This window comes from Cuculus canorus, chromosome 5 (assembly GCF_017976375.1).
Source record: "Cuculus canorus isolate bCucCan1 chromosome 5, bCucCan1.pri, whole genome shotgun sequence".
In the NCBI taxonomy this organism is placed as follows: domain Eukaryota; kingdom Metazoa; phylum Chordata; class Aves; order Cuculiformes; family Cuculidae; genus Cuculus; species Cuculus canorus.
In genome coordinates, this window is record NC_071405.1 from 52,901,079 (window position 1) to 52,928,975 (window position 27,897).

At 47.8% G+C, this 27,897-nt stretch overlaps 1 protein-coding gene across 3 annotated transcripts; it reads left to right on the forward strand.

Moving 5' to 3' along the window:
• The first annotated feature begins 1,827 nt into the window (after window positions 1-1,827).
• Window positions 1,828-27,298, forward strand: LOC104067359 (transmembrane protein 151B). 3 transcript variants are annotated; one of them, XM_054069098.1, is made up of 3 exons: window positions 1,936-2,062; window positions 12,160-12,368; window positions 23,951-27,298. In XM_054069098.1, exon 3 carries the CDS (start codon window positions 23,984-23,986, stop codon window positions 25,379-25,381), a length of 1,398 nt encoding a protein of 465 aa, XP_053925073.1. In that variant the 5' UTR covers window positions 1,936-2,062; window positions 12,160-12,368; window positions 23,951-23,983; the 3' UTR covers window positions 25,382-27,298. The 3 variants fall into 3 exon arrangements, with proteins under 3 accessions (XP_053925070.1, XP_053925073.1, XP_053925072.1); XM_054069095.1 differs by lacking the exon at window positions 12,160-12,368 and having other exon boundaries at window positions 1,828-2,062; XM_054069097.1 differs by lacking the exons at window positions 1,936-2,062; window positions 12,160-12,368 and adding an exon at window positions 16,405-16,561.
• Window positions 27,299-27,897: the final 599 nt, after the last annotated feature.

Here is a 27,897-nt window from a genome sequence, read left to right on the forward strand (position 1 = left end):
GCACAATTCTCTAGCTTGGCACATTTTCCCTCTAACCACTGCACTCCATCATCCCAGCATAGCCACAGACATTGGTTTTATAGTTTATATAAGGTCACTGAAAACATCTAGACAAACATGCACAGCCTGACCAAACAGAACAGGTTTCAAATTTCTCTCTTCCTCTATAGGTCTTGGCAGGTAAATCACAGGCACTCCTTATGCATTCTTTACAGCTATTTCCCTTGTCCCAGATGTGACCCACTCCCAGCTCATCCGCTGGCTATCATATCCACACGAGATCATTTCCCATTGTGCTACTTATGGAAAGGAAATTAATTATTTTGAATGTGCATTTTCATGTGGTTTATAAATCTGCATTGCACTGCCTTCCACTATGCATCCGGCAGTTCCTTTCCAGGGCTGACAGGAGCAAAAGCCAGACTCCTTTGCACACATATATGGGATGCAGCCAAATAAATGCTGTTTCTGATAGGAGGAGATACCATCAGGGGAGGACAAGGTGCATGCAGCTGCAGCGACAGTGGCAGTAGATGCACTGCAGTGTGATCCAGAGTTGTGTCAAGCAAAGGGAGTTCATCAGTTGTCTCTCATGGACAACCTGCACCTCCAAAAATGGGTGGTTTTCTCCATATGACATCAGCCAAGACTTGTCAAATACAATGAATATCCTGAACATCAGATATAGCAGTCCCCAATTATTCTAGAAAATCCCAGCTTAGAGGCTTTTTTTTCTCTCCGCATTCAGACACCAAGCACGGTTCCCAGCTCTGCAGTCCTTCTAACCAACCTCTTACACAACGTGAGCTCCTTGAAACTGGAGTGGAGTTTTCCAGAGCAGCACGTCTGAAGAGCAGCAAGCATGTCGTGGCAGGAGCTGAGGTGCAAATATAAAGTGAAAGTTGATGCTTCAAGTGTACTCACCTGCCAGTTTCCAAGATTTTATGAAGCATTTAAAATATATCCTGCTCTAGGGCATACTGAAACGGATCTAATGAAATGAGCCTCAGAAGGCAAAGAGTTCACGAAACACGATGGAAACATGCAAAGATAGTACCCCAGTCCTGGTCACCAGGAGAAGAGGTGGATGCTCTGAGCGGATGCAGGCAGGAGGAAGAAATATTGAGAGTGCAGGGGGTTTGCAGGAGGCTGCAGTTGTCGGGGGCAGATGGAACCGTAGGAAAGGCTAAGGCGGCAGGGGGGGGAGGAAGGGGCAGGAGCGGCAGGGCGGCTCCCTTTCTTCCCTCAACTCCTCTGGGAGAAAGGAGGTGAAGGTGGGCAGAGGGATGGGGTGCTGAGGCAGCTCCCGTCGCAGCAGAGGTCCCACTGCGGGGGACACAGGGGCGGCTGCGCCTGGAGGGACCGGGACAGCCTCGGGACTTGGTCCCGGCAGCGTCGCCTTCTGCCCCCGGTGCGAGCGTCCGGCGGCCCGGGAGGGCAGCGGGGCATCGCCGGGCAGGCTTGGCTGGCCGCTCTGTGAGGAGCCCTCCCTGGGGCATCCCTCATCCGCCCCCTCGCCCTGCCGGGCTCCGCCAGCCCCGCGGAGAGGCGGGAGAGCGGCCGGGGCCGCGCGGCGAAGGCGTGGGAACCGCTCTGCGAGGGGCTTCCAGGCGGAGGAGGGGGCTCAGCCCGAGGGGGGCACCCCGGGCAGGGAAAGGGAAAAGCCCCCCCTTGTCGGGACGGGTCGGGGGGTGTCGTTCCCCGGGAGGAGAGGGCGCATCCCGCCGCTCTCAGCCTCCCGCGGGGGCGCCTGCTCACCTGGGGGGGCCGGCGGGGCACCCCCCTCCGCCTCGTCTTTCTCTCCTCCCCTCCGCCGCCTCCCTCCCTCCCTCGCCGCCCGCCCTGCCTGCCTGGGATGGTGGAGGGAGCCGGCAGCGCCCGGCGGGGCGGCCTCGCCCCGGTCCCGGCGCAGGGGGCGTCCCGCGGGGGCTCCGCCGCCTCGGGGCCCCGCAGCCCCCGCCGCCGGTGATGGCCAAGGATGTCCTCGGAGGGGGAAGCCGAGGCGGCCGCTGGGAGCGGGCCGGGCAGCACCCCCGTGCCGGCCGCCGCCGTGCGGGAGGAGGTGAGCGAGGGCGCCCGCCCCACCCCGGGGATGCAGGGGGAGCGCAAAGGTGTTCCCGGCGCGGGGACGGGAGGAGGCTGCCCCGGCTCGGGGGGAGCTGCGGGGCGGGGGAGCCGCGGTCCCTGCAGCGGCGCCGCGGTGCGGGGTGCGGTATGCGGGGGCAGATCCCCCCTCCGCAGCGCCTCCGAACCCCCGCACCGGCGCGGTGGCAGCGGGGATCCCGGCTGCCGGGCTCGGGCGGGAAAGGGGGGCTCTGCGATGGAAGTTGGGCTAAATAAACCCCTTGGGGGTTGGTCTGGGAGAGCCCACCGCTTCCCTGGGACTTGAAGGAAAAAAAAGGCGTTGGTGTCGCTGGCAGGAGAGGCACATGGAGTGTGGGGAGGGGGTTTGCATCCCGGGCCCCGTGGCTTGCAGAGGTTTGGGACCAAAGAGGGAGCTCATCCCTCTCCTTTTCCCATGGGCCTGATCCGCAACAGAAAACGCTGTAGAAATGCGATTCTTCAGATGGGCTGCGAAGCTCTTACCGTGGCCTTGCAGATCATAGGGAGGGAATGATGAATGTGTCTGAGTGTTGACACAAAAAATCGTGAGCCACAAGGCACCGGGCAGACAGAACTGCGGGGCTCTGTGGCAGCAAGTGGCTGTGCGTGCACCATCGAGCACGTTCGAGCACAGCAAGCTGCCCTGTACTAGAGATGCCTGAGTTTTTCTTCTACACTTATTGTGGCCTTTGCTCCCAGCTGTTTTGACAGGTCTGCCATTTACATCACAGAGTCCATGTGCGGATTGTGGAAGTGACTGGACGTCCTTCAAAATGCAGAGTTAAAAACAAACATATGTGCTTCAAGGGATGCACAGAGCAGCCCTAAAGCACGCAAAGAAAACTGAAAACAGAAGTGAAGGCAGCCCCGGATCATTGCTGTGTGGAGTCAGTCTGCTTAAAGCTTCTGTTAGCGGGTTCCATGGCTTGTCAACAGACTCATGGTCCTGTAGTCAAAATCCAGTAGCCTCAACAAAGCCTTCATGAACCTGCAGTATACTTAGGCTAAAACCAAACAGCACTTTTTAAAGTACCTATAATCGACTTTGCAGCTCAGGCTGAAAAAACTGTCTTCTGTGAATGAAAACTAGGGTTTTCTCCTGTACGATTGCTTTTTAAACACCTGTCACACAGTTCACCTCAAAAAGCTGTGGCTGAATCCAGTGTGCAGCTGCTGTTCCAGCAGTAGAGCTCCCCAATGTAATTACAGCCCTGCAAAAGATCAATAGATGGTTAATGCTGGAAGGGATTTTTTTATTTATTTGGTCTATGACTAGGAGCTACAGAAGGCTTTCCAATATATTAAGTCCACCATAAAAACATCCAAGCCATTTCTAAGCATAAGAGCACTCAATCTCTCTGCTGAGCATATTATATCTTGCTTCACTCATCCTGTTCTCAGTTTTTCTTCTGTTCCAACTCAAACGTTTGCACATTTGAATCTATATCTCAAATGCTTATAACAGCAATATCCTAACACTGCAGCTCTACAACATAGGTCTTTTTCTTGTGTTTCCTTCATCTGCATGTAAACAGTCCTTTTGAGCTCGGATCTGCAATTACATTTAAATGCCCAGTATGAAATGGAGATTTCATGGACTTCTCTATTCATCTTGTAATTTATGGATTCACTTAGATCAAGTACATGGACTTAAATATTAACGGTGACTTAAAATTGCCTTTATTTGGTAATAAATCAATGTCAGATAAAACTCTGAGCTAGTAATAGAGTATGTGACAGAAGTCTGTTTTTACTCTCGAAAGCAGGACAAGCAAAGGTGCAGCTTTAGAGCAGAGGTGGCCCGGTTACCTGTCACTGCCTTCATCCTCTTTTCCCAAGGGCCACTTAGGTTTGCTGCTGGTTTTGCTGAATATCAGAGCAAGCCCCTGGATTTCCTGCCAGTATTCTGGTTTGATTTTTTTTTGAATATCAATATCAATTGCTTGAGCTGGATGACCTGGAACAGCGGTGCTTTTGGTGGTGCTGCAGGATTTTACCATCCTATCAACTCTTGCAAAAAAGAATCAAGATCTTTGAGGGGAGGGATTGTAAAGAACATGTTTCTTCCAGACATCTCAGCATTTGGTGCTGTAGATTGATTCTCTGGACATATTTTCCTTTATTTTTCTCCCTGAGGTAGCAGAACCTGCTGCTCTGTACTGCCCTGGTTAAGCTGTGGGATGGTGGTTTTTCTTGTCTTATTTGTGTGACAGCCTACACCTACACTGAAGAGTTGGTAGGGGCTTTTCTGCATTTCTGCAATTTGCACCTCAGTTGGGAAATAGTCTTAAATACTTAAATAAATCTTTAGAACTTAGTGGAAATTGTTTTCCTTTTTCATGAAAGGGACGCTGATGAGAACAAACATAACTTATTTGCCACCATAGCCAAGTAATCACTGAAGAAAGCTGAAAGCAACAACAACCTGACATTTTGAAATACGTATTTGTCTTATCTGTACTGGCAGAGTCAAACAGCAGGTGTCCACGCCTGGGTTTATCTTCTCTTCCATATTTAAGAACTTTAATTGACATACTATAATCAGTTAAGCTATTTAAATAAAAGAGGGAAAACCTCATGGGTCGATGTTCCTGAAAACCAAGGTCCTCAGCTCACTGGTGGAGTTGTTACAGAAGAGGCCACTTAAAACTGTTTCATCTGCCTCTTACTGCTGCTGCAAAATGCAGCAAGAGCTCATTTTAAGAGTGCTATTCGTGGTCACAAAAGGTCCAAGGGGTGTTACAAGTTAAGAAAACATACATATTCCTTGTTTTGCAGGCTACAGCTTTATAGGCAGTCAGGTCAAAAGACAGCTGGGTTCTTTCCTCTTAAGCACGCCACTGGAGAGACACCCTCTACTTGTGGGATTAACTCCATTTAGTGTTCTAGCATTTTTATCCCTTTTCCCCAATATGTATGTCAAATATGTTTATTCTATTTGTCAAGACTCATTTTATGGCATTGAAAACATCAGGCACAAAGCCCTGTATAGCTTAGACTGGGTAGCTTTAAACTGTCCCCTTCTGTGTCTTGAGGCATACTCGTGGGGCTGAGACGTGGTGGAGAAAGTAAGACAAGCAACCCTCCCAGGTTTATCAGGAATGCTGTGGGTGCACTTTTCTCACCAGCGAATCCCCATGATCTGATGAACACTGCTCTGTCACAGATCTGCAGGAGGCTCTTTGCTCCCACTGCCTCTCTGATGATCTCCTCTTCCACTGGAGGCTTGTTGTCATTCCTAAGACTTCTATGCTCGAGAGAAACAAACCCAGGAGAGGGAGATGGAGAAGAGAGGGGGCAGGGCCTGTCATGGTGGTTAGTATTCTTCTCCACCACCTTTTAAGCAGAAGCCATGGAGGGACCATTGCCAGAGAGGGGCTATTTCATAGAATCATAGTATAGTTTGGCTTGGAAGGGACCTTAAAGAGCATCCAGTTCCAACCCCCTGCCATAGGCAGGGACATCCCACTAGGTCAGGCTGCCCAAGGCCCCATCCAACCTGGCCTTGAAGATCTCTAGGGATGGGGCATCCACAACTTCCCTGAGCATCCTGTTCCAGTGCTTCACCACTCTCATAGTGAAGAAGTTCTTCCTTATGTCTAGTCTAAATCTGCCCCTCTCCAGTTTATAGCCATTGCCCCTGGTCCTATCACTACAAGCCTTTGTAAACAGTCCCTCTCCAGCTTTCTCGTAACTTCCTTCAGGTCCTGGAAGGTCTCTATAAGGTCTCCTCGGACCTTGTAAACCTTGTAAAGAGCTGCACAGGGCATTGACCCAGTGGTCTCTGCCCAGAGGAGAGAAGGAGATGTGAGATGTGGCTCCTGGGGAAGCTATGCTTTTCCTTCCCCTCAGCTTTCCTAAACTTCTTGCAAAAGACCTGCTCTGCTAACACCCTGAATGATAGCTTTTGGTTACTAAGTGAGTACGATTGACCAAAGTTATTTTTTTATGCAGTGCACTATATTCCCCCTCTTATGTGAATGTCAAAGAGGAAAAGTCCCTTTCTACCCCTCCTACCCTTGGTTTGTTTGTCAGACATAAACCATGGAGTGCATCTTATTCCTTGATCTAAATGATCTCCCTCAGAGACAAAGGAAAAAGTCAAGCAGTAGTAGCATCGAAGGAGCTGGAAAGCTTTTTTTCATGATCCTGTAGTTTGAGGCAATATTTGCATTGCAGATCCTGTCATAAGAAAATCCGTGCTGAGGCATCACGTCTTTCTTCTGCTTCTGTTCTTTTTGTTGTCCTACTTTATCTTCTGATCACGCATCTGTTCTTGATGCCCTGAAGTTGGCTTTCTTCTCTGTACTTCACAAAGGGAGCTATCAGGAGTTTAAAAAAATAGATAGAAAACATCGAATGGATGTATCTGAGCTATGAGGGGCAGCCTAGGCTCCAGCTGTGTGGGCTTCTACGGGCAAAGTTTTCTGTCTTCTGACAGAGAAGGCTTCCTTACCATCGTGTCTGAGGCTGAAGTGAGTTGCTCCTTCTGACTGACTTTCCCAAATTCTTCCAGCAAGGTAATTTTCTCAAAGGAGAACTGGGCTGAAACAACTGGGGAGCTTGTGGAGCTCTGCCATTGGAGGATTACAAGGAAAATTGAAGCAAACAGCTCTTAAGTACATAGATGTTGTGTCATGGCAGAGGGAGAGACTAGATGATTACATGGTAGGTCCTCTCCAGACCTGGTTTCTAATGCTCTTCTCTCAAGTGGGCATACAGCCAGTGGAAAAGTAATGAGTCTGCACACTGTTTCAAAGCCCCAAATACTCTCCTTCGTTTCCCTTTCTTGCTTCAGAGACGCCAGGGGATGATCTCCCTCCAGAAGGGAAGAGTGGATACCAAGGATGCTTTTCAAACAGTACAAGAGTGAAGTAGGAGGTGTCTTCCCCCAGAAATGGTGGCAGAAGGCTTCCTTTGGTCTTATTCTACACAATGGAAGAAAATAACTCAAATCATTGCCAGTGACAAGTGACAATGCAGAAACAGAGATTAGAAAGAGTGAAATGTCCCCCAGTAATCCACCATGAGCGTTTCTAGGTGTGTCCTAACACATGGTAGTGAGTTAAGAATAGCAGCTGCTGAGCTATTGTCAGCACTGTAAGGACCTTTCAGTTGTTATAGTGACACTATCATGACACTATAGATAAGGCTGTGTTTGATTTTTCACTTACAGTACCAGTTCCACTTTTTGGAAAAGTGTGTTTAAGTAGTTAATTAGTTTTGAAGTTCTAATCACGGAAAATATAGTACACTTGAGAGTTCATTTTCAGTCTCTAATCCTTCACCAGGTTCCTCTGAGCTTGAGAACTGTAAAGCTAAAAAGAGCACATAGTGAAACTTTGTTGAGGTCACAGTTGCTATAATGGCTTTTTTAACTATGCAAAACCGTAGTGGGTAACTCCATTTAAACAGCAGTGGATAAAAGAGCCAGTGAGGTATTATGGAGGGGATGCTGCCAGCAGCAGAGCTGGTAGGGTATCTGTCAAAAGGAGCCCAGAGCGCAGGTCAGGGGTAGAAGCCGTCTCCAAGAGCCACCCATGCCTGGTCCTCCCAGAGCGCTGAGCGCTCTGCCCACAGTGTGTCTTAGCTGCAGCCGCCAAAGCAAGGTGCCTGAAATGGGCAGGACAGATGGTGAGTGGGAAGGCTGGAGGAGCGTGGCTGCGCATGGTACCAGCAGCTTGGCAGTACTGGGAGGCTGGCAGCCTTCCCAGAGCAGAGTTAAGGTTGTGAAGTGGTCTCTGGTGTACCTGGCTGCCACTCTCATGGTGCCATGTGTGCCACCAGGAGAGGACAGAGGGGATTATGCCCCATGAAATACCCATACTTTTAATTTTCACATCAGGTGAATAACGTATGGGGAATCTCAACTCACATGAAGCACCATTTCTATATGGCTGATGAATTGCACACCCTAATTCAGCATCCACCCAGTGAAGGCCTTGTTAAGGAAAGACTGGCAATACTGGGCCTCAGGGAAGACGGAGGCTCGAAGTAGCCAGCTGGTGAGAGCAGGGAGCAGTGATAGCTTAGAGAAAAGGGCAGAGCAGGTCACAAAGGGTCACGTTCTGGCAAGGAAGCTAATTGGAGTGGTTTGCAAATGTGGAGTCTGCATAATCTGACTCTGTCAGGGAAGAGGATGAGCTTGGTGAGAGACTTTTGCAGGTCACAATGTATTTTGCTGTGGGAAAGGAGTGATTTGTGCCCATGCATTTATGGCCAGGGGCTGCCTTTATGGCGATGCAATTGATTATCCTTAGGAGCTGGACTGGGAATTGTAGAGTACGTCGTTCAATTAGAGTGGTAACAAAAGTGATTCAGCATGAGGCATCAGCATCTTTGAGTAGCTCTCACAAACCAGCACAGTGTATCCTGGAGGACAAGAGCTAGAAGAGCCTGAATGCCTGCAGGCACAAGCCATGCCATCTGCTCTAACCTGCGATGGGCAGGAACACTGTGGATCACCACAGAGGCTGAGGTGGTGGCATCTACCAGCATGGTCCTGCCAGCATGGAGTTCCCTCTGAGGACTAAAAAGATGGAGAAAACTCCCTCGTGGCTGCCTGGTGGTGAGGTGGATGGCAAGAACTGCCAGTAGCTGGTGGAGGAAGGGAGTAGTGAGAGCACGTGATAAAAGGGTGGAATAGCAGTCTGCCTGCTGGCCTGAGGTGTGCCATGGGCCTCTGCAGAGGACTGTCTGTCAGCAGGCCAGGGCAGGAGCTAAATCCCCTGGTTCCCACCAGCTGGTACTCAGAGTGTCAGGATGCAACAGCTGACATGCAGATGAGACTCCTTCCCAGAGACTGCTGCTCAATGCTTATGTGAAAGCACTTCATAAATGCTATATTTTCAGTGTCTTTGGGAGATATAAAAAGGTATGCTGAAACCATGCCGTGGGTCAAATCAAGAAATAAGATCCAGATGTCCTGGCACCCAGGATCCCTTTTAACCATTAGGTGTTTAGATGAATTTCCAGTGAAGCTTTTCTCTGCTATGCTGTCACATGTTATTGCAGAATGTGTTGCAGAGAGAGAAGAAAGAAGCAAGAGGGAGAGAGAAGGAATATTTATGATGAAATCTCATTTCTCACGGGGAAGCATTAGCTGCTGGAATACTACCACATCTTAACGAGAGCACCATTATAAAATGACCTGACAGCACTGAGGCCCCAGCCGTGTTCAGAAAGATGCAGAGAAAGGGAAACATGCTCCTCGAATCTGACAGAGCAGCTGAAGCCCAAGCAGTGGCTAGGGGTTATTCTGAGGGATGCTCAGCTCAGCAGCACCAGGGACCTGGCATGGCTGCAGCCTAAACTGTGGCAGCCTAGCATCATGGGTCTGGCTGGTCCTCTCCTTAAGTGTGGCTGGCAGGCTCTGACTGGGAGGTCATGCACGGGAAGGTTGGAAGTTAAGAGGTCAAATCACAGAGCGACCTTGTTCTGGGTTTGCTAAGTAGAAGAATGACTTTGCAAAAAAAAAAAAAAAGCAAGAATAAACATAAAACTTCATGGTTCTTATGAAGCTTGATTCACAGTTCCCTTTGAGTAGCTCTCCTATATCCTCAGACTTCACTGGAGCTTCAATCAGCCCCATATCATATTTCTTCTGAGGACTTCAGAGATGTTTCTATCCCCCCATTCAAGGTGTTCCTTCATAGTAAGCAAAGATTAAATGTTATCAATAATAATGAACTATTTTTCTCATTTGCAAAGTCTCTAAAGAGAGGCATTCAACAGCTAGGTTTCAAATAGCTGTTGAAGAGCTAACACTCCTTAGGATTCCTCCTCACCATACAGTCTCCTCCTGGCTCCCTGCTTTCCCCATCAGGGAAACTAACCTGTGGCTGTTGTCCAACCTGGCTCCAGGTCAGTTCCTTGCTTCCCTATGTTGATCCTGAGGGAATGTTGGGCAGGACACACAGGACCTGTGGCAATGCTGAGAACACTAAAGTACAGGACATGCATTCTTCAATGAGTGGTGAGCGGATCTGTGACCCAGGCATGGGAAGGGACAAGTTTTAGTACACCACTGTGGCTCTAACATCTGCTCCTGCAGGCTGCTTGGTTGCACAGCACAGGAGGAACCACCAGCCTCTTCTTCCACTGCTAGCTCCTCCTCGATGCCTGGAGAGCTGCATCTTGTGAGCAAAGGTGGGTGCAAAATAGATACTACGGGATTCCTGTTGAATCCAGCTGGGAGTTTGTCAAGCATATTGAGGCTGGCAGCAAGCTGTCTCTCCCCTCTCCACTGTCCCCATCTCTCCCAGACCGAAGCAACAGGAGCTGGTCCCACCAGCCCTCCTGTTTTTCCTTGGCTGGAATCAGTCTTCCCTTCATATCAGCAAAGCTGTGCATAACACCAGTGCTGTCAGTAAGTTGCACCTAGATGATCCCCTGTGGCTGCAGTACCTCTGTATCGCCTGTGGCTTGTCCAGGTCTGGCTTTAACTGGCAGCAGCATGTTAGAGCCAGTCCCTGCAGAGGCGAGGATCAGTCTGCTCTGCAGCCACAGGATGGACAGACAGACACACACTGCTGTCAGCCCTTCCAGGAGCTCCCTGCAGTGTGGAAGGAGGGGCAAGGGCACCTGCTTAGAAACCTCTGGGTGGGGTGGCCACTAGCTGTGATGGGCGACAAGTGGCTGGCTAAGCGTGAAGCAAGCTGCAAAATTCCAAGCGGCACAACTATGGCTCATGCCAATTACTTTGTCTTCCTAATCTGGCAGCAGCTGGAAACTGCATCTCAATACCTTTCATGAGGATATGTGATGCTTTTATCAGTTAACCAATAAATGTTGAGGTGAGCCACATTGTTATACCTGTAAAATTTACCCTTTGTCTACTAGGAACCACCAATATTCAAGGCAGAGGAGTGGAGAATTTAAGCTAAGTCTGGTATGCTTCAAGTGTATGTTTGAAGCGTAGGAAGTGGTTGAAGTTGTAGCTGTCTGAACATGAGCCAGCTCAGGTGGCCAAGAAGGACAACAGCATCCTGGCTTGTATCAAAAATGGTGTGGCCAGCAGGAGTAGGGAAGTGACCATGCCCCAGTACTTCACCCTGGTGAGGCCACACCTTGAATCCTATGTTCAGTTTTAGGCCCCTTAGTACAGGAAAGACGTTGAGCTGCTGGAGGGTATCCAGAGGAGGGCAGTGAAGCTGGTGAAGGGACTGGAGAGCAAGTCTTGTGAGGAGTGGCTGAAGGAACTGAGACTGTTTAGTTGGAGAAGAGGAGGCTGAGGGCAGACCTATTGCTCTCTACAACTACCTGAAAGGAGGTTGTAGAGAGGTGGGTGTTGGTCCCTTCTTTCAAGTAACTAGCAATAAGATGAGAGGAAATAGCCTGAAATTGCACCAATGGAAGTTTAGATTGGAAATTAGAAAAAAATTATTTACTAGAAGAGTGGTCAAACATTGGAACAAGCTACCTAAGGAAGTGGTGGAGTCTCTTTCCTTGGAGGTTTTCAGAAAACATGTAGATGTGGTTCCTTGGGACGTGGTTTAGTACGCATGGTGATGGGCTGATGGTTGAACCGGATGTTCTTAGAGGTCTTTTCCAGCCTTAATGACTCTATGAAAAAAGAACCATTCTTGGAGCTACTCACTTGTTCTAAGGCAGCTCAAAACCCAGCTTTTCTTTACTGAGGAACTCTTTCCCACTGTTGACATCACTGTGAAAGATCCCATGCCCCCAGAATATGCTCTTTATGTTGCTGCTGAATGAAAAGCCGCTGGTAGCAACATCAGCGATTGGGGAGGGAAAGGAATAATATCTAAGTGTAGCATTTCTGTGAGCTCATGAGAAGCTGTCACTAAAATGACCCTGCTCTCTATTTTGCACATGGTGACCACCTTGTTCCTAGGATTCTTTGGCACTGAAGATGTAACTGCATGGCTTTCCTTGGAGCAGCATGCAGTAACATCACCTTTGGGTGTGGCTAGGACCAAATTCTTCGTGCCTCTTGCCTACGTACCCTTGTATTTTAGTGAATGGCTTTCCCATCATACTGCAACATGCAGCGTATTATATATTGACTGAGGTCTAAATGTCTTTATCTTCCAGGACTTTCTTTATTTCTGCTAGAAGAACTCAAACTATCCTGCAAGAGCTACTGCTGAATTTGACATTTTAGAGGACTGGAGGCTCCTTCTGTCTTGCCCTCTGCTTTCGTCATCTTCAGATGGTGGCTTGAATTCACAAGGATAAGTGGTGTGAAATAAGAGGCTGTCTTTGTATGGTATTTCAGGGGCATCCTAGCACCAAAAATCCAGGTGAATCAGCAAGTTTTGTGCGTTTTCATGGTTTGTCTTGTCTTGTCATGTGATAGGCTCTGCTGAGGAGACAATTTAATGCTACCATTTTGTACATCTTCCCAACCTGAGACGTTTCTCCTGACATCTCTGTTGACAGAAGGAGATTAAATCTCTTCAGGGACTTGAACAATAAGAAACCAAGCAGTCCCTGTTCACCACAGGAGGGCAATTGATGAAGCAAACACCTGAGTCAGTGATGCTGCAAGCACGTGGAGTGCATGCAGGTTATTCTTTTTTGACCAAGTAATATAATTTCTGCTTGACACTGACGTCACAGCCCCTGCCTGCAGGAAGCTTTCATTCTCACAGGAGTTTCATGGAAGAAGAGCAAATGATGCATCCAAAACATTCGCACAGAAACCGATGTGCTACATGTTCAAGTACTGGAGGGGGATTCTCTTTAATGCAAACCAGACTTTTTCTCTTGCCTTCTATCTCTTATATTTCTCTTTCCCTCTGTGCTGGCAGCTATGCTGAGAGCACTTGCTACTGGCTCAGCATGAGCTAGGTGTAATGGGCTCCTTGCTGTTCAAGATAGATGACAGGAGAGATTTTGTTTCCTGCTCTCCAGGAGGGGATTTATGAGATGACTGTTGTAATAGCTCCCTTTTCCCTCACCAGGCCTTATTATCAATGCCCCATGCAGTGCCCAGATTGGGTCAGATGGTGGAGAAGCACTTCTGCCTGTCATACACCAACGTCTGGTTTAGCTCAGCCCTAACAAATATCTGACCTGGAAGGCAATAAGAGGTTGTGCTCTGACTTTTCTCCTACAGCTGTCTTCTTCCTGGTCACCCCAGACTTCTTGGGCCAGTCTTTCACCAGGATCACCTCAGGAGCTGGAAGATGATATCCGCACCCATGTCTGCTGTGGCTGCCTGGGGACAGGGGACAGAGAGTTCATTGCTCTTCTTACATCGTCCCTGTCCACTGCACAAATGGTGAAGCCTTTCTCAGCACCAGAGGTCACCTCAATTATAGTTAAGAGCACAGCCTAGGGCATGCCTAGCAGTGACTCGGTGGTCCTCTCTGGTGGAACATTTTCTTCTGACTTGTCTTGACCAAGATGGAAGAGTCTCTCACAGTTAGTGACAAAAGTCTGCTTTCATCCCGGCAGGTCACCGCCTGCCAAAGTGTGTGACTTGGGGTTATTGATTATTCTTTCCCTTTCAATTATATCCTTGGGAAATATTCATCTCAAGCATAAATCTGCAGAGGCAAATGAAATTACGACCGGTATTAATTTATCCACCATTTTTCCTTCTTTCTTCTCTACTTTTATTTCTTTTCTTCCAGTACTCTGTCAGTGTTCCCCAACTCTTTTTCCCCATGTATGGGAAGATTATTCTTGCTAAATAAAAGAGAAGAAAAATAAAAATATAAGATCGACTTTCTATTCACATGAGTAATTCCAGGCTGCAGGGTCATTTTGTTGTTGAAGACAGTGATAAAAGCTACCCTGTAGCCCTAAAGACAGGTCTTGGTGGAGAACAGGGGCATGCTGTGATGCCACACATCTCTTCTTGCTGAAAAACATCTGCAGTGTCAGCCTGGCAGCATGCTGTCATTACCATGGGACAATCTGTCCCAATTCCTTACCCCTCTCCCCAGGCTGCGAAGAGGAGATAGGGGCATAGATCTGTTTTTTGGAGAAGTTCTCAGTGGCAAGGAATCAGCCACTCAGGAGTAGCTGCTTCCCAGGTCAAAGATGAGCCAGGAGAACTGCTAGCTCATGCAGTGCTTTGGTGCTCTCAGGCTTATTGTTCCCCCCATTTGATCCTCACCCAGGTTCTTTCTCTGGGCCTGATTCCCTCCTACAACAACATGGGGACCAGGGAGGTAAAGGCCCTCCCACTGTAGGGGAGGATCAGGTTCATGGCCACCTAAGGAACCTGAACATATATAAGTCTATGGGAGCTGATGAGATACATCCCAGAGTCCTGAGGGAATCCGTTGATGTGGTTGCCAAGCCACTCTCCATGATATTTGAAAGGTCATGGCAGTCAGGAGAAGTCCCTGGTGACTGGAAGAAGGGTAACGTTGTCCCCATTTTTAAAAAGGGTAGAAAAGATGACCCTGGGAACTACCAGCCTGCCAAAAAAGCAGTTCATAAATGCTATATTTTCAGTGTCTTTGGGAGGTATAAAAAGGTGTGCTGAAACCATGCAATGGGTCAAATCAAGAAATAAGGGCTGCGTTAAAAGAATTGTGGCCAGCAGGTCAAGGGAAGTGATTCTGCCCCTCTATCCTCTCTTGTGAGACCTCACCCGGAGTATTGTGTCCAGTTCTGGAATCCTCAACATAAGAAGGATATGGAGCTGTTGGAATGGGTCCAGAGGAGGGCTACAAGGATGATCAGAGGGCTGGAGCACCTTCCCTACGAGGACAGGCTGAGAGAGTTGGGCTTGTTCAGCCTGGAGAAGAGAAGGCTCAGAGGAGATCTTAGAGCGACCTTCCAGTACCTGAAGGGGCTGCAAGAAAGCTAGGGAAGGACTTTTTTACAAAGGCTTGTAGTGAAAGGATGAGGGGGAATGGGTATAAACTGGAGAGGGTCAGATTTAGACTAGACATAAGGAAGAAATTCTTCACAATGAGCGTGGTGAGGCACTGGCACAGGTTGCCCAGGGAAGTTGTGGATGCCCCATCCCTGGAGGTGTTCAAGGCCAGGTGAGATGGGGCCTTGAGCAGTCTGATCTCGTGGGAGGTGTCCCTGCCCACAGCAGGATGGGTGGAATTAGGTGCTCTTCAAGGTCCCTTCCAACTCAAACCATTCTATGATTCTACCCCTGCCCAGGCTATCTGTTTTCCAACCTTCCCTGACAGCGCCCTTCCCCTGCCTCGATGGCATTCAGAGCATATCTAGGCTATCTATCCTTTTCTCTCCTCCTGCTCTCCCCACTACTCATGTTTCTCATTCATTTACCTGTTTCCATTCAGACCACATCTTCACTACTCTCTTTTTTCTCTCATTCTTTCACTTTAGACATCATAGCATATTGCTCCAGCAAAAATTGCAGGTCTTGAGGTCATCCACCAAGGGCAAATGCATTTACACATGGGGTTTAAAAGGACAGGAAACTCTTTTGACGTGATTTCCCTGAAGGAGAATTTTAATGCTTTTGAAACCGGAGAACCCAGATATCTGGCTGCAAAGCAGACAGAAGCAGTCAAACTTAGGCCCTGAACTGTCCACAAAACAAACATTAAAATAAATTCGTGCTGTGGCAGCATGTTTTCTGCTTATACAGCTCATGCTGGAATTTTCAAGGAGACTGAAACACAAAGTCTGACCGAGAGGAAAAAGGCATTCTGTCAGTAGAGAGCTATGGAGAGTAGTAAGAATTAGGCAAAATTACGTGTCAACTTTTTAAAGTCTGTGACTCCAGAATAGTTTGTTCTGTTTCCTTTGGACTTCACAGATTATTTCTTGCCCTCTCTTGGGGTCAGTTTGGCAACTTTCAGTTCAAATTTATTTTGCCAATCAAAATCAGAAGAGAACAAAAGATGTTTGTAATTGTCACCATAACCATTTGCATGAAGTAAGCAGCTAGAAAAAGGAGAGCTGCTTCAAGCTCACAGTGTCATACAGTCAATTTTGGAGTAAAATACAGCTGCTGATGAATAGCGCACGGCAACAGCAAGCTAGGCAAAGCTTGAATGAAGCTTTGGGAGGGCTTCTCTTAGTATTGTATGTAGATCTGCACGTGGCATTAATCCCAGCAGTGAGCACTGGAAGTGTGAGGAGCACGTCGGTGACCACACGACACCTCACAGCCTTGTGTTTATGATTGACACTCAGCTTTGTGAAGACTCACAGATTTGTGTTGTATAAGAAGTCTTGTATAAGTTAGTGGAGTATTTAGCCATTAGATTGGCAGAGTTCTGCAGGAATAATTACTAGATTTGACACTATCCACTGGAATTAAGCATAAATTCACTGCTGGTAACATTTAGAGTTAGCACAAATATTAGCAGGCTGGTCTATAATGATGAGACGAACATAGTCCTACAGAGGGATTTGCTTCATTTGATAATTTTATCATTCTATCCAAAGCCAAATCTGAAGTTATGCATTTCAGAGTGGAGAGTACAGGCAATCCTTCAGCTGTCCTCAGAAACAGTGACTCAGAAAATACATGGGAGCAAAGCAGGTGAGTAGTTGAACAGGAACTCCCAGGGTGGTGCTGTGCAAAAATCTACAAATGCAACTCTTGAGAGACATTAAAAGAGAGGAATGAGTGGGAATGGGAGGTGATTTTATGTTTTCGCATGATGGCAATTAAATAAGTGCTGGAGTCCTATGTCCACTTGCAGGGTACGCATTTGAGAAGGATCTAAAGATGCTAGAAAGAGAGTACAGCACCAAATAAGCTAGAAAAATGACTGTACAATGAAGGACTTCAAGGTCTTGACCCATTTAAATTGTCATAAAGAAAGCTGAGAAGTGTCAGAATGGACAAGTATCTTCAGAGAGAGAAGATAATCGTATTAAAGGATTCCTTCACCACCTGGAGAATGGGCATCCTCACTGACATGAGTGGGGGCTGGAGTGAGATGAAATTACAACCACAGTAAAATTTCATTATGAGATGAAAGGGGATTGCAGGCTCTTCATTTAACTGATAAGTTAAAGATGAGCTTTTACCAACTGCTAGTTACTGGGTCATACATATGAATACAGAGTAAATTTGTGTAGTGTCTCCCAGTCTTCAGGTGTAAATGTAGTTTGGAAGCTGAACCTTCCTGGCTCAGAGTGGCCTTGCAAAGTTGATAGAAGAAATTTCTGTGACTACCTGTAATGCTAAAGAACCATCTGGCTGTTCATTATGTTACAAGGATGCCCACCATCACAAAGGGATAACCATGTGGCTAGTGGGCGAGTACTGCTGTCAGATATACTTGTATCCAGAGGTCAGCAAAAGCAGAGAGCCATTGCTGGTAAAACAGAGGCACTAGTTACCCAAAAACCTGAGCTGGTGGAATCCATCTGGACCTGAACGTGGCCCTACCTCCTCCTACTAATGGGAGGGGGGACTCCCCAGCCCTCCTCAACCTGTGTCCTATGGAATTCATTAGTCCTTACATCCCACCGAGGAAGGGACCTAGAGACACAAGCACAATTTGGTCACTCAGAAATATGTTCTGGTTCTTTAGCATCAGCCTGGCATTTCAAATGTGCCTTTTAAGGAGAAATTAGGGTTGGGGTGTGTGTGTAATTGTATTCTTGGACACCCCCAATAGAGTTTCTTATAGGCTTACTTAGGATAGCTACCAGCTACAATTTACCTGCCTACGTCTTAATGCTAGTTGCTTACAAGGAGTCAACGGATGGGTAGGAGAGCCAAAACCAGCCCCTTGCTCATGCCACCAGAGCATACTTAGCTCTAGCTGCTAAGCAGGGGACGTACTGGGCTGTGCACCCACCTGCTCTCTCTCCACCCCTTTATATTGTGTGAGATTAGCAGCCCTAATTTGCACGCTGCTGCAACACAGAGCACGTTCTAATGATTTTCATTACAGTTGGTGCAGCAAGAACCTGACCTGGCTGCTGTTGTGCCAGGATGAGCACTGGGTGGGTGTGACTGCACACCCAGTGGGAGACTCCACACCAGTCCTGGCGTACCTGCTTTTGATCTTGGGCATCTGCCATCGGAAGGTGTCTTTGAAGGCAATTGCCCTTTCATCCACTGCCTGGACATTTTACCATTTGCAAACTAAGTTTTGCACAGAACTTTCTTGAAGGAGAAATAATCGCAGTGTTGCCAGTCTGGAAACTCCTGTCTGCTAGAGGTGTCAGTTGAAATTCCAGTTCTTCATCGGCAGTTAGGGCCTTCCAGACTACTTTCCAGCAACTGTGGCAAACAATTAAATAACATCTATCATTTAGTGTCTCGGAAGTCTCGACACCACCAGACAGAAAGCAGACCATGGGAGGACGTGGAGCCCTCTTCATTTTGCATGGTACACAAATCCTTCACCCTGCCTGAGCTTTCTGGAAACGATGGGCCAAAATAACCTGAATGCAGTCATGACGGGCTGAGTGCCTGGGGCCAGGGACAGCAGGCAGGGCTGTCCCCAAACCCTCTCTTGCTTCATAAGGCCCCCAACACAGGCATCCCGAGCCTTCCTCACATATGCCACCCATGGCATTTTCCTCATTCATGCTGAGATCTACTAAAGAATGTGGGAAACACATTTTTGTTGTGATTATGGGTAATTTGGGTAAGAGTTAAGAGGAGTTTCCAATCCAGTCAGATGCAATGAGAAGGGAGGCCTCTGAAAGCCGTTCAGCAGCAATGCCAGAGCATAGCAAGACATTATTTACAGCGTGTGTGTTTTTAACATGACTTGAAATTCATAAACTATAACACTGGCGGCTCAGCTGTGCTTGTTCACAGCATTCCATCCAATCCAGAAGATTTTTACAATTTGTACTGTCGTCAGAGCTGGTTGGGGCCTTTAGGGTGGAACATTTGATTTGGCAAAGCTATCCTGCTTGACAGAAGCGGATGCACAATCACAGAATTGCTTGGGTCAGATCATCTAGTCCACCCGCCCTGCCATGGGCAGGGATATCTTGCACTAGATCAGGTTGCTCCAAGTCCTGTCCAATCTGGCCTTGAACACTTCCAGTATTGAAGCATCTGCAACTTCTCTGGGCAATCTAGCTCATTTGATCTTCCGTTGGGAGGTTTCTTAGGTCAGTGCTGGAAGCAAAGCCACTGACAATCAGGAGAAAAAGGACACCTCTTGATCCAGGTTAGAGACGCAAATCTGTGAGTCCTAGCTCACAGGCATAGTCTATTCTGGGATAGTCTCTCTTTGGCTCTGGTTCTCTCTGTGCTTTCTTCAATTATGTTTCTCTATTAACATTTTCCAAGTGTTATGTTTTTGCTCCACATCAAAACAACACAGATCGTGCAGCATTCCTCAAAGGATGCAACTCTTGTTTGCTTGGCTGGCCCAAGTTATCATGGAAATTATTAGTTTCCTTAAGTATTAATTGTACTCATCCAGAAATACAAGATTGCCCTGTTTTGATCTGAAACACCATGCATAGAAAGGAGAAAATTCTACGCAGCACCACAAACGTCATGCTTGCAGGAAGGTGGTATGTTAATTAATAAAGTCTGGGAACCACTGGTTTAACATATTAATGAATTCATTATGCAGAGAGAGATGGAAAGATATATTTCCTTATTATATTTGTGAATGTCTGATACTTTCATTGTACTTATGTTCTATTTTGTCTCTTTCTTGCGAACACTAAGAGTGTTTTATAATAGTATTATTGCATTAGATAATTATTTCAGCAAAGGGAAGGGGAAATAAGGGGATATAGGCCACATGAATGTATTCAGAGCTTTAAATAGGAGGGACAGCCTAGGGGGTAGACCCTGGAAGAGAGATCTTTTTATAACCAAGGACCTGTGCAGGGTAGGATCTGCTTAGGAGCAAATAAGGAGATGAGGCAATGGGTTAGAAGCGTCAGGAGAAAAGAATTGTATTTTTCCCTAAGGATTTTGAACATGAAGGCCCTGCTGAACTGGACTGATAGGTGTGTGAATCAGAGAGATGTGGCAGTGGGCTCTGTGGCTGCATGTCTTCACCAATGCAAGGAGGAGAGAAGCTGCCTTTTTTACAGGCTGCAGTGAGAATAGTGGAAGCAACCTGGCTGAGGCTGATCTGACCGTTTAAGTGCAGTGGGTTGAATGGACAGTTCCATTTTTGAAGCGTCTCCAGAGGATGCGTGAAATGTCAGAATGTACAGAAATGTCATCTCAGACCTGCAAGCCTCTGAGCTGCTGCCAGCGCAGCTCGGTGCCACTCCAGGACTGGTGAGACCAGACCTCTTTCTTCCCGCAAAGGGAAGATGACATTTCATGGAGCTAAGCACATTAGGAGGTATTTGCCTGCTCCAGTATGGCCACTGATAGCCCTAACCAGCAGGGCTGGTTGAATCACCCCTTGGGCAGAAGCCAGCCTGTGGGTTCTAAGTTGGACCACAGAGCTGCAGGGAGCGGAGAAGTTGTTAGTCAAGGGATGTGAGATAAAGGGTAGGTGGGGATTGCAGTGCCTTTGGCAAATAATGACTTAACTGATGTGGGACAGCCCACTTGCGTGGCTGTGCGCAGGGCTAGGCTAAGAGCGCTTTGAACAAGTCATAGGAAGAATTGAGGTTCATGGAGCTGTGTGGAGTACTTAAGTACTCACCTTACATTAAAACTAACTGCTGGACATCTTTTGCTCTGTCCACTAGCATTCTTCACAAAATTAATCATGTCATGAGAGGTACCTGTGGAAACCTTAGTGTGAACTTCCTGTGTTAGAATATCACCCATCTGTTTCCTTCTGCACAGTCCAAGTGACTTGAGTAGACAGACGTTCAGTACACCATGGGGGATGACGTGATTGAGAGCAGCCCTGCAGAGAAGGACTTGAGGGTGCTGGTCAATGAGAAGCTCGACATGAGCCGTCAATGAGAAGCTCGACATGAGCCAACAATGTGCACTCGCAGCCCAGAAGGCCAACCGTATCCTGGGCTGCATCAAAAGAATTGTGGCCAGCAGATCAAGGGAAGTGATTCCGCCCCTCTATTCCTCTCTTGTGAGACCTCATCTGGAATACTGTGTCCAGTTCTGGAATCCTCAATGTAAGAAGGATATGGAGCTGTTGGAACAAGTCCAGAGGAGGGCTACAAAGATGATCAGAGGGCTGGAGCGCCCTGCCTACGAGGACAGGCTGAGGGAGTTGGGGTTGCAGCCTGGAGAAGAGAAGGCTCCGAGGAGATCTTATAGTGACCTTCCAGTACCTGAAGGGGGCCTACAGGAAAGCTGGGGAGGGGCTATTCATAAAGGCTTGTGGGGATAGGACCAGGGGGAACGGGTATAAACGGAAGAGGGGCAGATTTAGAGTAGACATCGGGAAGAATTTCTTCACCGTGAGAGTGGTGAGACACTGGCACAGGTTGCCCAGGGAAGTTATGGATGCCCCGTCCCTGGAGGTGTTCAAGGCCAGGTTGGATGGGGCCTTGGGCATTCTGATCTAGTGGGACATGTCCCTGCCCATGGCAGGGGGGTGGAACTGGATCTTTAACGTCCCTTCCAACCCTGACTATTCTATGTTCATTTTCAAAGTTTTTCTTCACCTGAGAAAACCTTCAGGGGAAAAAACGGGGGGAGATTTGCAATTCTTCATTACAGTCCATATTTTTGCATTACTACAGCACTTAAAAACTCTAGTTCTGTGTCAAGAAGAGACAAGGAATAGAAGACAGTGATTCCTGGCAGAGTTCCCATGAGCCTGGGGCTCTGAACGAGGGTGCAATGTACAACTGGGGCAGAAGCTTACATTGGGGCAATAGCCACACTGGAACAGAGCAGTGGGTATTTGGCAAGAGTTTTAAGAGATGAAACTTTCCATGATTGCATGTAGATGCCAGGATTCACTCCCAAAACTACTATGGTTATTTTTCAGCTCATTTAGCAGCTCCCTGAAGCCACTTTGTGGCTTTCATCAAGGTTTCTTGCAAAAAGCTAAGGAAAACAGCCTTATTCTCACCCATACTAAGGTCTTTTAACTGCCCTATCTACAGGAAAGTTATGGCCGGTGTCCTTTATAACCCACTTAGCTTCATTACAACCATTTTGGCCACTATAAAGAGAATACAGCCCAGCATAATTATTTTTTATTCTGACACATACACACATACAAAAGGTTTGGGATAAGAATAGAAATATTTTAACAGATTGCTTCTGGATGCATTTGGTAGAATGAAGGGCCAGATTCTACCCTTGGGCCCTGCAGATGAACACTGGTGTAGCTCTCTAAAATCAATAAAATTACTCTGCACTTACACAGTATCAGATTAGAAGCTACGAAATCAAAACTGAGCTCTGTGAAATCTAGTTTGGCAGTGCTCACCAAGCCATAAACGCCCTCTATAGTTACTTAGAAATGATTCTCTGTCCCAGAAAAATAAGCAGTATTAAATCTGACCTTACAGCCCCACAAGGTTAGATGCTAATACTTCCATCTCATTGGGAAGACAGTAAACTCTTATTTTAAGTGGCACCACACGATTATTTCCTGAGTCATATAATGCTGCTCCTTAAATTAATTGTTAGTTCAAGTTTACTTACTGAATCCTAACTGCTTTGGTTCCAAGACAAGCTATACCAGGGGAGAACTTTATCCCTAAAGAAAGAAAGTGAAGATATTTTCCAACCTAGCATCTGTTGACATCTATGGAGAAGGTGTAATAGTGTGCTTTTATTTTTGCATGGAATCTGGCTCGGCAGAGGGCATAATGATGCATGAATATCAGTGTATGTCTGCTTTCTCACTGTCAGTTCTTCAGAGTTAGGGGGTTGGCAAAGGATGGCAGTAACAAGAGGGATGCAGACAGCCCTCCCCATTATTTATCAGGGCAGCGGGGGATCTTGCTTCATGCACTTTCTATAGATAGGCAGCTGTCAGCCAGTAATGCTGCTGCCTCCTCTTTGCAGGGAGACAACTCCGTTTCCGCTGCCTGCATGGCTCAGTTTGACATTTTAGGTTATAGCTCAACATAGTATGACAATGCAGCTGATTCACTGCTTCACGGCCGGGGTAAGGGCTGCAATCACACCATCTCAGGGGATGCAGTAGGACTACAAGAGTGTGAACTCTGGTTCTCCTAGCCTGACTTTTGGGACTTGAAAGAGAGAGATGAGCTGTGTTTAAATATTCATGCATACACCCTTAGCTCTAATGCTTAAGCTTTCAGGTATTTTAGGTCAGAGCTAGTCTTCTATCCAGCCTGAAGCTATGCTGCACCGTGCTGTAATCCTGGCAATTTTTTTCAACTAAATGTGCTTGAATCTAGTAATTTTCCTGATGGCTCACCTCCAAGGAAAATGGTGTCGATCATCTGGTAGGTTTCAGGGTTGAGCGTGAGTCAGCTCTGAGTCAGGCAGCAGCTCCAGCTCCACAAAGTGCTGGTTCCCCTGTGCTGGCATGACCCATGGGTCTGCAGCCCTGCAATGTGTGCTGCTTCTGAGCCTCAGCAGCAGCACCGTGTGGGAGCCCAAGTGCCAGGCAGTCACAAAGCAAAGAGGCAAGTCCACAGCCCTGTGCTTTTGACTGTTTACATGCTGCAAAGCCCTCTCGGCCTCAGAAGATGGTGAGGTGCACAGATGATGCTGGCTCCAGGCAGGGAGACAGAAACAGAGGTCCATCTTGCCCCCTGCAGATGTGCCCATCCAACCGGGATGCAGGTACACTGAGTCACTGCTGCACGAAGAATTTCCCTCCCCAGAGCCAGGAAGAAGCAAGGGAGGAGTTGTGTCCATGTACCTCTGTCCATGGCGTGGTGCTTCTGTTTGTATTCACATTTATATTAAGTAGGGTGGTGTCCCAGTGCTCAGGCAGTCGAGAGCAAAGCCAGATGCAGCCTTGAAGGCAACAGTCACGGAGTCTGTTGTGCAAAGTAGTGTGACTGACAGGTTCCCTGCTCTCTCTTTGTCTTTCTCTCTCCCTTCTTGGTGGTGTGATTGAAGCAACGCCCTGTGAAGCAGTCCCTGAGTGCCTGCATGTGCCGAGAGTCCCACTGGAAATGCCTCCTACTTTCCATCCTCATGTATGGCTGCCTGGGTGCAGTGGCCTGGTGTCAGCTGGCTCGGGTCACCAAGCTCAGCTTTGATAGTTCCTTCAAGGGCAAGTCCATGATCTACCATGACAGCCCATGCTCAGATGGCTATGTCTATATCCCTCTCGCCTTCCTCTCCATGCTGTACGTGGTGTACCTGGTGGAGTGCTGGCACTGCCATGTCAAGAGAGAGCTGCAGTACAAGGCAGATGTGGACAGTGTCTATGAATGCATCAACCGCATGCAACAAGCCACTCCGTGCATCTGGTGGAAGGCCATTAGCTACCACTTTGTGCGGCGAACCCGGCAGGTGACGCGGTACCGCAACGGCGATGCCTACACCACTACACAAGTCTACCATGAGAGGGTCAACACCCATGTGGCTGAAGCTGAGTTTGACTACTCTCACTGTGGATACAAGGACATCTCCAAGGAGCTCTTGGGCCTGGAGAGCTACACAGCCACCAAGCTGAGGTTCACCAAGTGCTTCAGCTTTGCCAATATAGAGTCTGAGAACTCTTACCTGACTCAGAGAGCTCACTTCTTCACGGAGATCGAGGGGCTGGATGACTACATGGAGGTGAGGGAAGGCATGCAGCTAAAAAATGTGGACTTTAAAGAGCTTATGATGGCTTATGGGGACCCAGATCACCTCCCATGGTATGTATCCCACTATGCTTTCTGGGTGGCAGCTATCCTAATGATCTCGTGGCCACTCAGGGTCCTCATAGAGTATCGAACTGCTTACGTTCACTACCATGTGGAGAAGCTACTAGGTCTGGAGTACACAGCACCCACTGCAGTGGAGGAGCCCTTGTACCGGTATCGCATGCCACGAGACGCCACGCAGGACAGCACTGAGCTGGAGTGGCACATCTGCACCAATCGGCAGCTGATCCCCAGCTACTCAGAGGCCATGCTCATGGACCTGGCCAGCTCCCCAGCCTACAACAGCTACACAGTGTGTCGTTATGGTGAAACAGCCCATGGCTGTGAACGCTGCAACCGTGCCTCCAGCACCTCCTCTATCTTTTCACGCCATGCTTTCCACAGCTGCAGCGGCAACTCCCGCATCTCCCTCAACACCAGCCGCTTCTCCCTCTGCCGTGTCCATGGCTCACACAGGACAGGCCTCTGGAGGAGCCACAGCAGCAGCATCGCAGAACGGGGCTGCCAGGACGAGCAGTGCTGCTCCTACTCCAGTCAGCTGGCTGTCAATGAAAACCCCCCAACCTACCATGATGCTCGCTTCTTCCCTGTCCTGATTGTGCACAGGCCAGAGGGGCACAATGGGCGGCATTTCTATGTCAGGCGCTCCTCCTGCCTAGAAACCTCTCTGTGACAAGTCTCCGTGGTTTCTCCATATCTGTGCCCCAGGACAGGGCTTGCAGAGGTGCTGTTGGCAGGGATCCTGCAAGCATCCATCTCCACAGGAGGTGAGCCGGACGAGCTTCAGCTCTTTACCCTGCCATTGCAAGAGGTTGCAGTCACTCTGATCAATGGATAACCTCATTTCCAAAAGCTTCACCTCCTCATTCAGTTGATCTCCCTAGTCATTTGTTCCCCTCTTCCTTTTGCTCTTTCATTCCCACCCTTTCTCTGCTCCTCAGTTCCCTGCCTCTCCTCCCATCCCATCCCATCCTCAGCCTTTATATTACATTTGACCTCAGTTGCTGCTGGAGGATTTGTAAACCCTGTGCTTTGCAGTGTATTTGCCCTCTTGGATGCCCTGCAAGGTAAGAAACTCAGATAAAGCGAGGCAAAAGGCATGCTGCCAGACAGAGTGAAGTCAGAAGGAGAACTCAGATCTGCAGGGGCTGAGTCACCTCCTGCAAACCACCAAAAAAGGTGCTTTTAAAATTTATTTTATTTTCACCAGTCTTTTTTCCTGTTCCGTCATTTCTTCTCTCCTTTCTTGACGTTCTCCTCCTCCCACTTTACCCTTCTTTTTTTTTTTTTTTTTTTTTTTTTTTCAGTTTTCTCACTTCTGCTTTTGTATTTTTCAGGGAGGGTTGCCAGTGAGGATGTCTTTCAGAGTGTAATTGCCTTCCACTGGGCAAAAATAAAGTATTCACAGCACAAATGTCACCGACTGCTTATACAACCACAGGCTATGCCCCTAAGGAATGCTGAGGCCTTTTTTTCCAGAGCAGTGACATGAACCAATAAAGCAAAAAGCCCTTTGCTCACCTTGCCCTGCCTGGTCTGCAGCAGAGATGCTGCTGCATTTCCAGTTGTAGTTAAACTTGTCCAGCTCCACACCTGTTAGCAATTGTCCAGAGCCATAAGGTAGATCAGTGCCCTGTTAGTCCCACTATTTTTAGAGCTACGGGTTTGGTTTGTGGTTGTCTCGTTCCTACCGCTTACTCAGAGCAGCACAGGCTGTACAAGGGGAGAGGTGCTGGAAAGGGAAGGGTAAATATGGTATTAACCCTCCCACTGGTAGTCTGGAGTTGTTAGGAAGCTCTTCCGCCCACAGTGTCTATCAGAGCAGTTACAGGACTGCTCTACATTACCCTTGGCTTTCCATATGCCCTGGGGAGGAGTTTTGGCTCATAGCCCACTCTTGTCTTCCCACCTTCCCAGGTGGGATGTGGTGCCACCCCAGCCCCAGGCAGGGAGCACAGCTAGGCGCCAGCCCCACTGGCTGCTCCTGCTGGTGCTCCAGGGTCTTCCCACAATGCATTCCCTGGAGCAGGTGTAGCACCTTCCAGAAACCATCGATTAGTCTCAGCAATGCCAAACCCAGAAGGTGCCCCACCGCAGCAGAGTGGGCCACTGCCCTCTGGTCTGTGGGCTGCCCTCCTGGCCTGGCCAGAGATGCCCCCCCAGAGGCAGGGACTGACCCTACAAGCTTATGGTCACACTGGGGACCCTCCAGGGACCTCACACCTGCCAAACCTCCATCCCACAAGCCATGGTAATACACTGAGCAAGCTCTGTACCATTTTGTTGTGTGGATAGCAGAGATTATTACCCACAGTGACTCACAGGAGAATGCAATAGGCTCGCAATAAAAGTCACTTTTGAAAACAAAGTGTTGTCACTCCCTATGGCAAGTAGGGAACAAACTGAGCCCCCACAGGGGCTGGCAGCAAATGCTTCCTCCCAAGTTCATTCTGTGTGTATCTACATGTAATATGAGATTTGTAAAGTCATATTAGTATGTGTAGATTATATATAACTCTGTATACTTACATGGAGATTTCTTATGGCATTGACTGTTGCACCATGTTGAATACATTTCATTTTGGTTTGATGACTCTGTTTTGATGTGCTGTGTTTATTTCAACTCCAGAAATGGAAATATTGGCGATACCTGGCTAGCCTGCTGCAAATGATAACACCATCAGAAAAGTTGTTGAAATTCATACGAGTCCACCTTTTTTGATGTAAATACTTGATGTATGATTTATGTGACATTTTCATTCTGACAGCTTGGCATTTATCGCAAAAGATAGATAACACATATGATGTGTTAGTTTATCATATCTAAAAAAGAATAACCAGCCCAGACACATGGAGGAACCAGGTTTGGGATCAGGGTAATGATTATGATTGGGCTGGGGCCAAACTAGATAACACTGAAACTTAGAGAAAAATCCAAACTTAGATCCACCCTACAGTAACCCAGTCCTGAGTCCCCCATCTACACTGTGCTACCTACCACCTCCAGGCAGAGCTGGGAGAGTTTGAGAATTAGGAAAAGATCAGGCCTGAACTCAAAGCTCAGACTCATCCCCGATTTACTTGTATTCTGAAAATGAAGTAAATCCAAGACTTTAATACAGTTCCCTTCATTCAAACAGAAAGTTAAAACCAGCACATATGGAAGATGTAAGAGCTGGAGGAGGCTGA

Excerpts from the sequence above, each read along its gene's own strand:
- LOC104067359 (XM_054069095.1), top strand. The coding sequence starts at position 1,979 with ATGTCCTCGGAGGGGGAAGCCGAGGCGGCCGCTGGGAGCGGGCCGGGC. Across the intron at positions 2,063-23,950 it reads CCGCCGCCGTGCGGGAGGAG|CAACGCCCTGTGAAGCAGTC; the intron begins GTGAGCGAGGGC and ends GTGTGATTGAAG.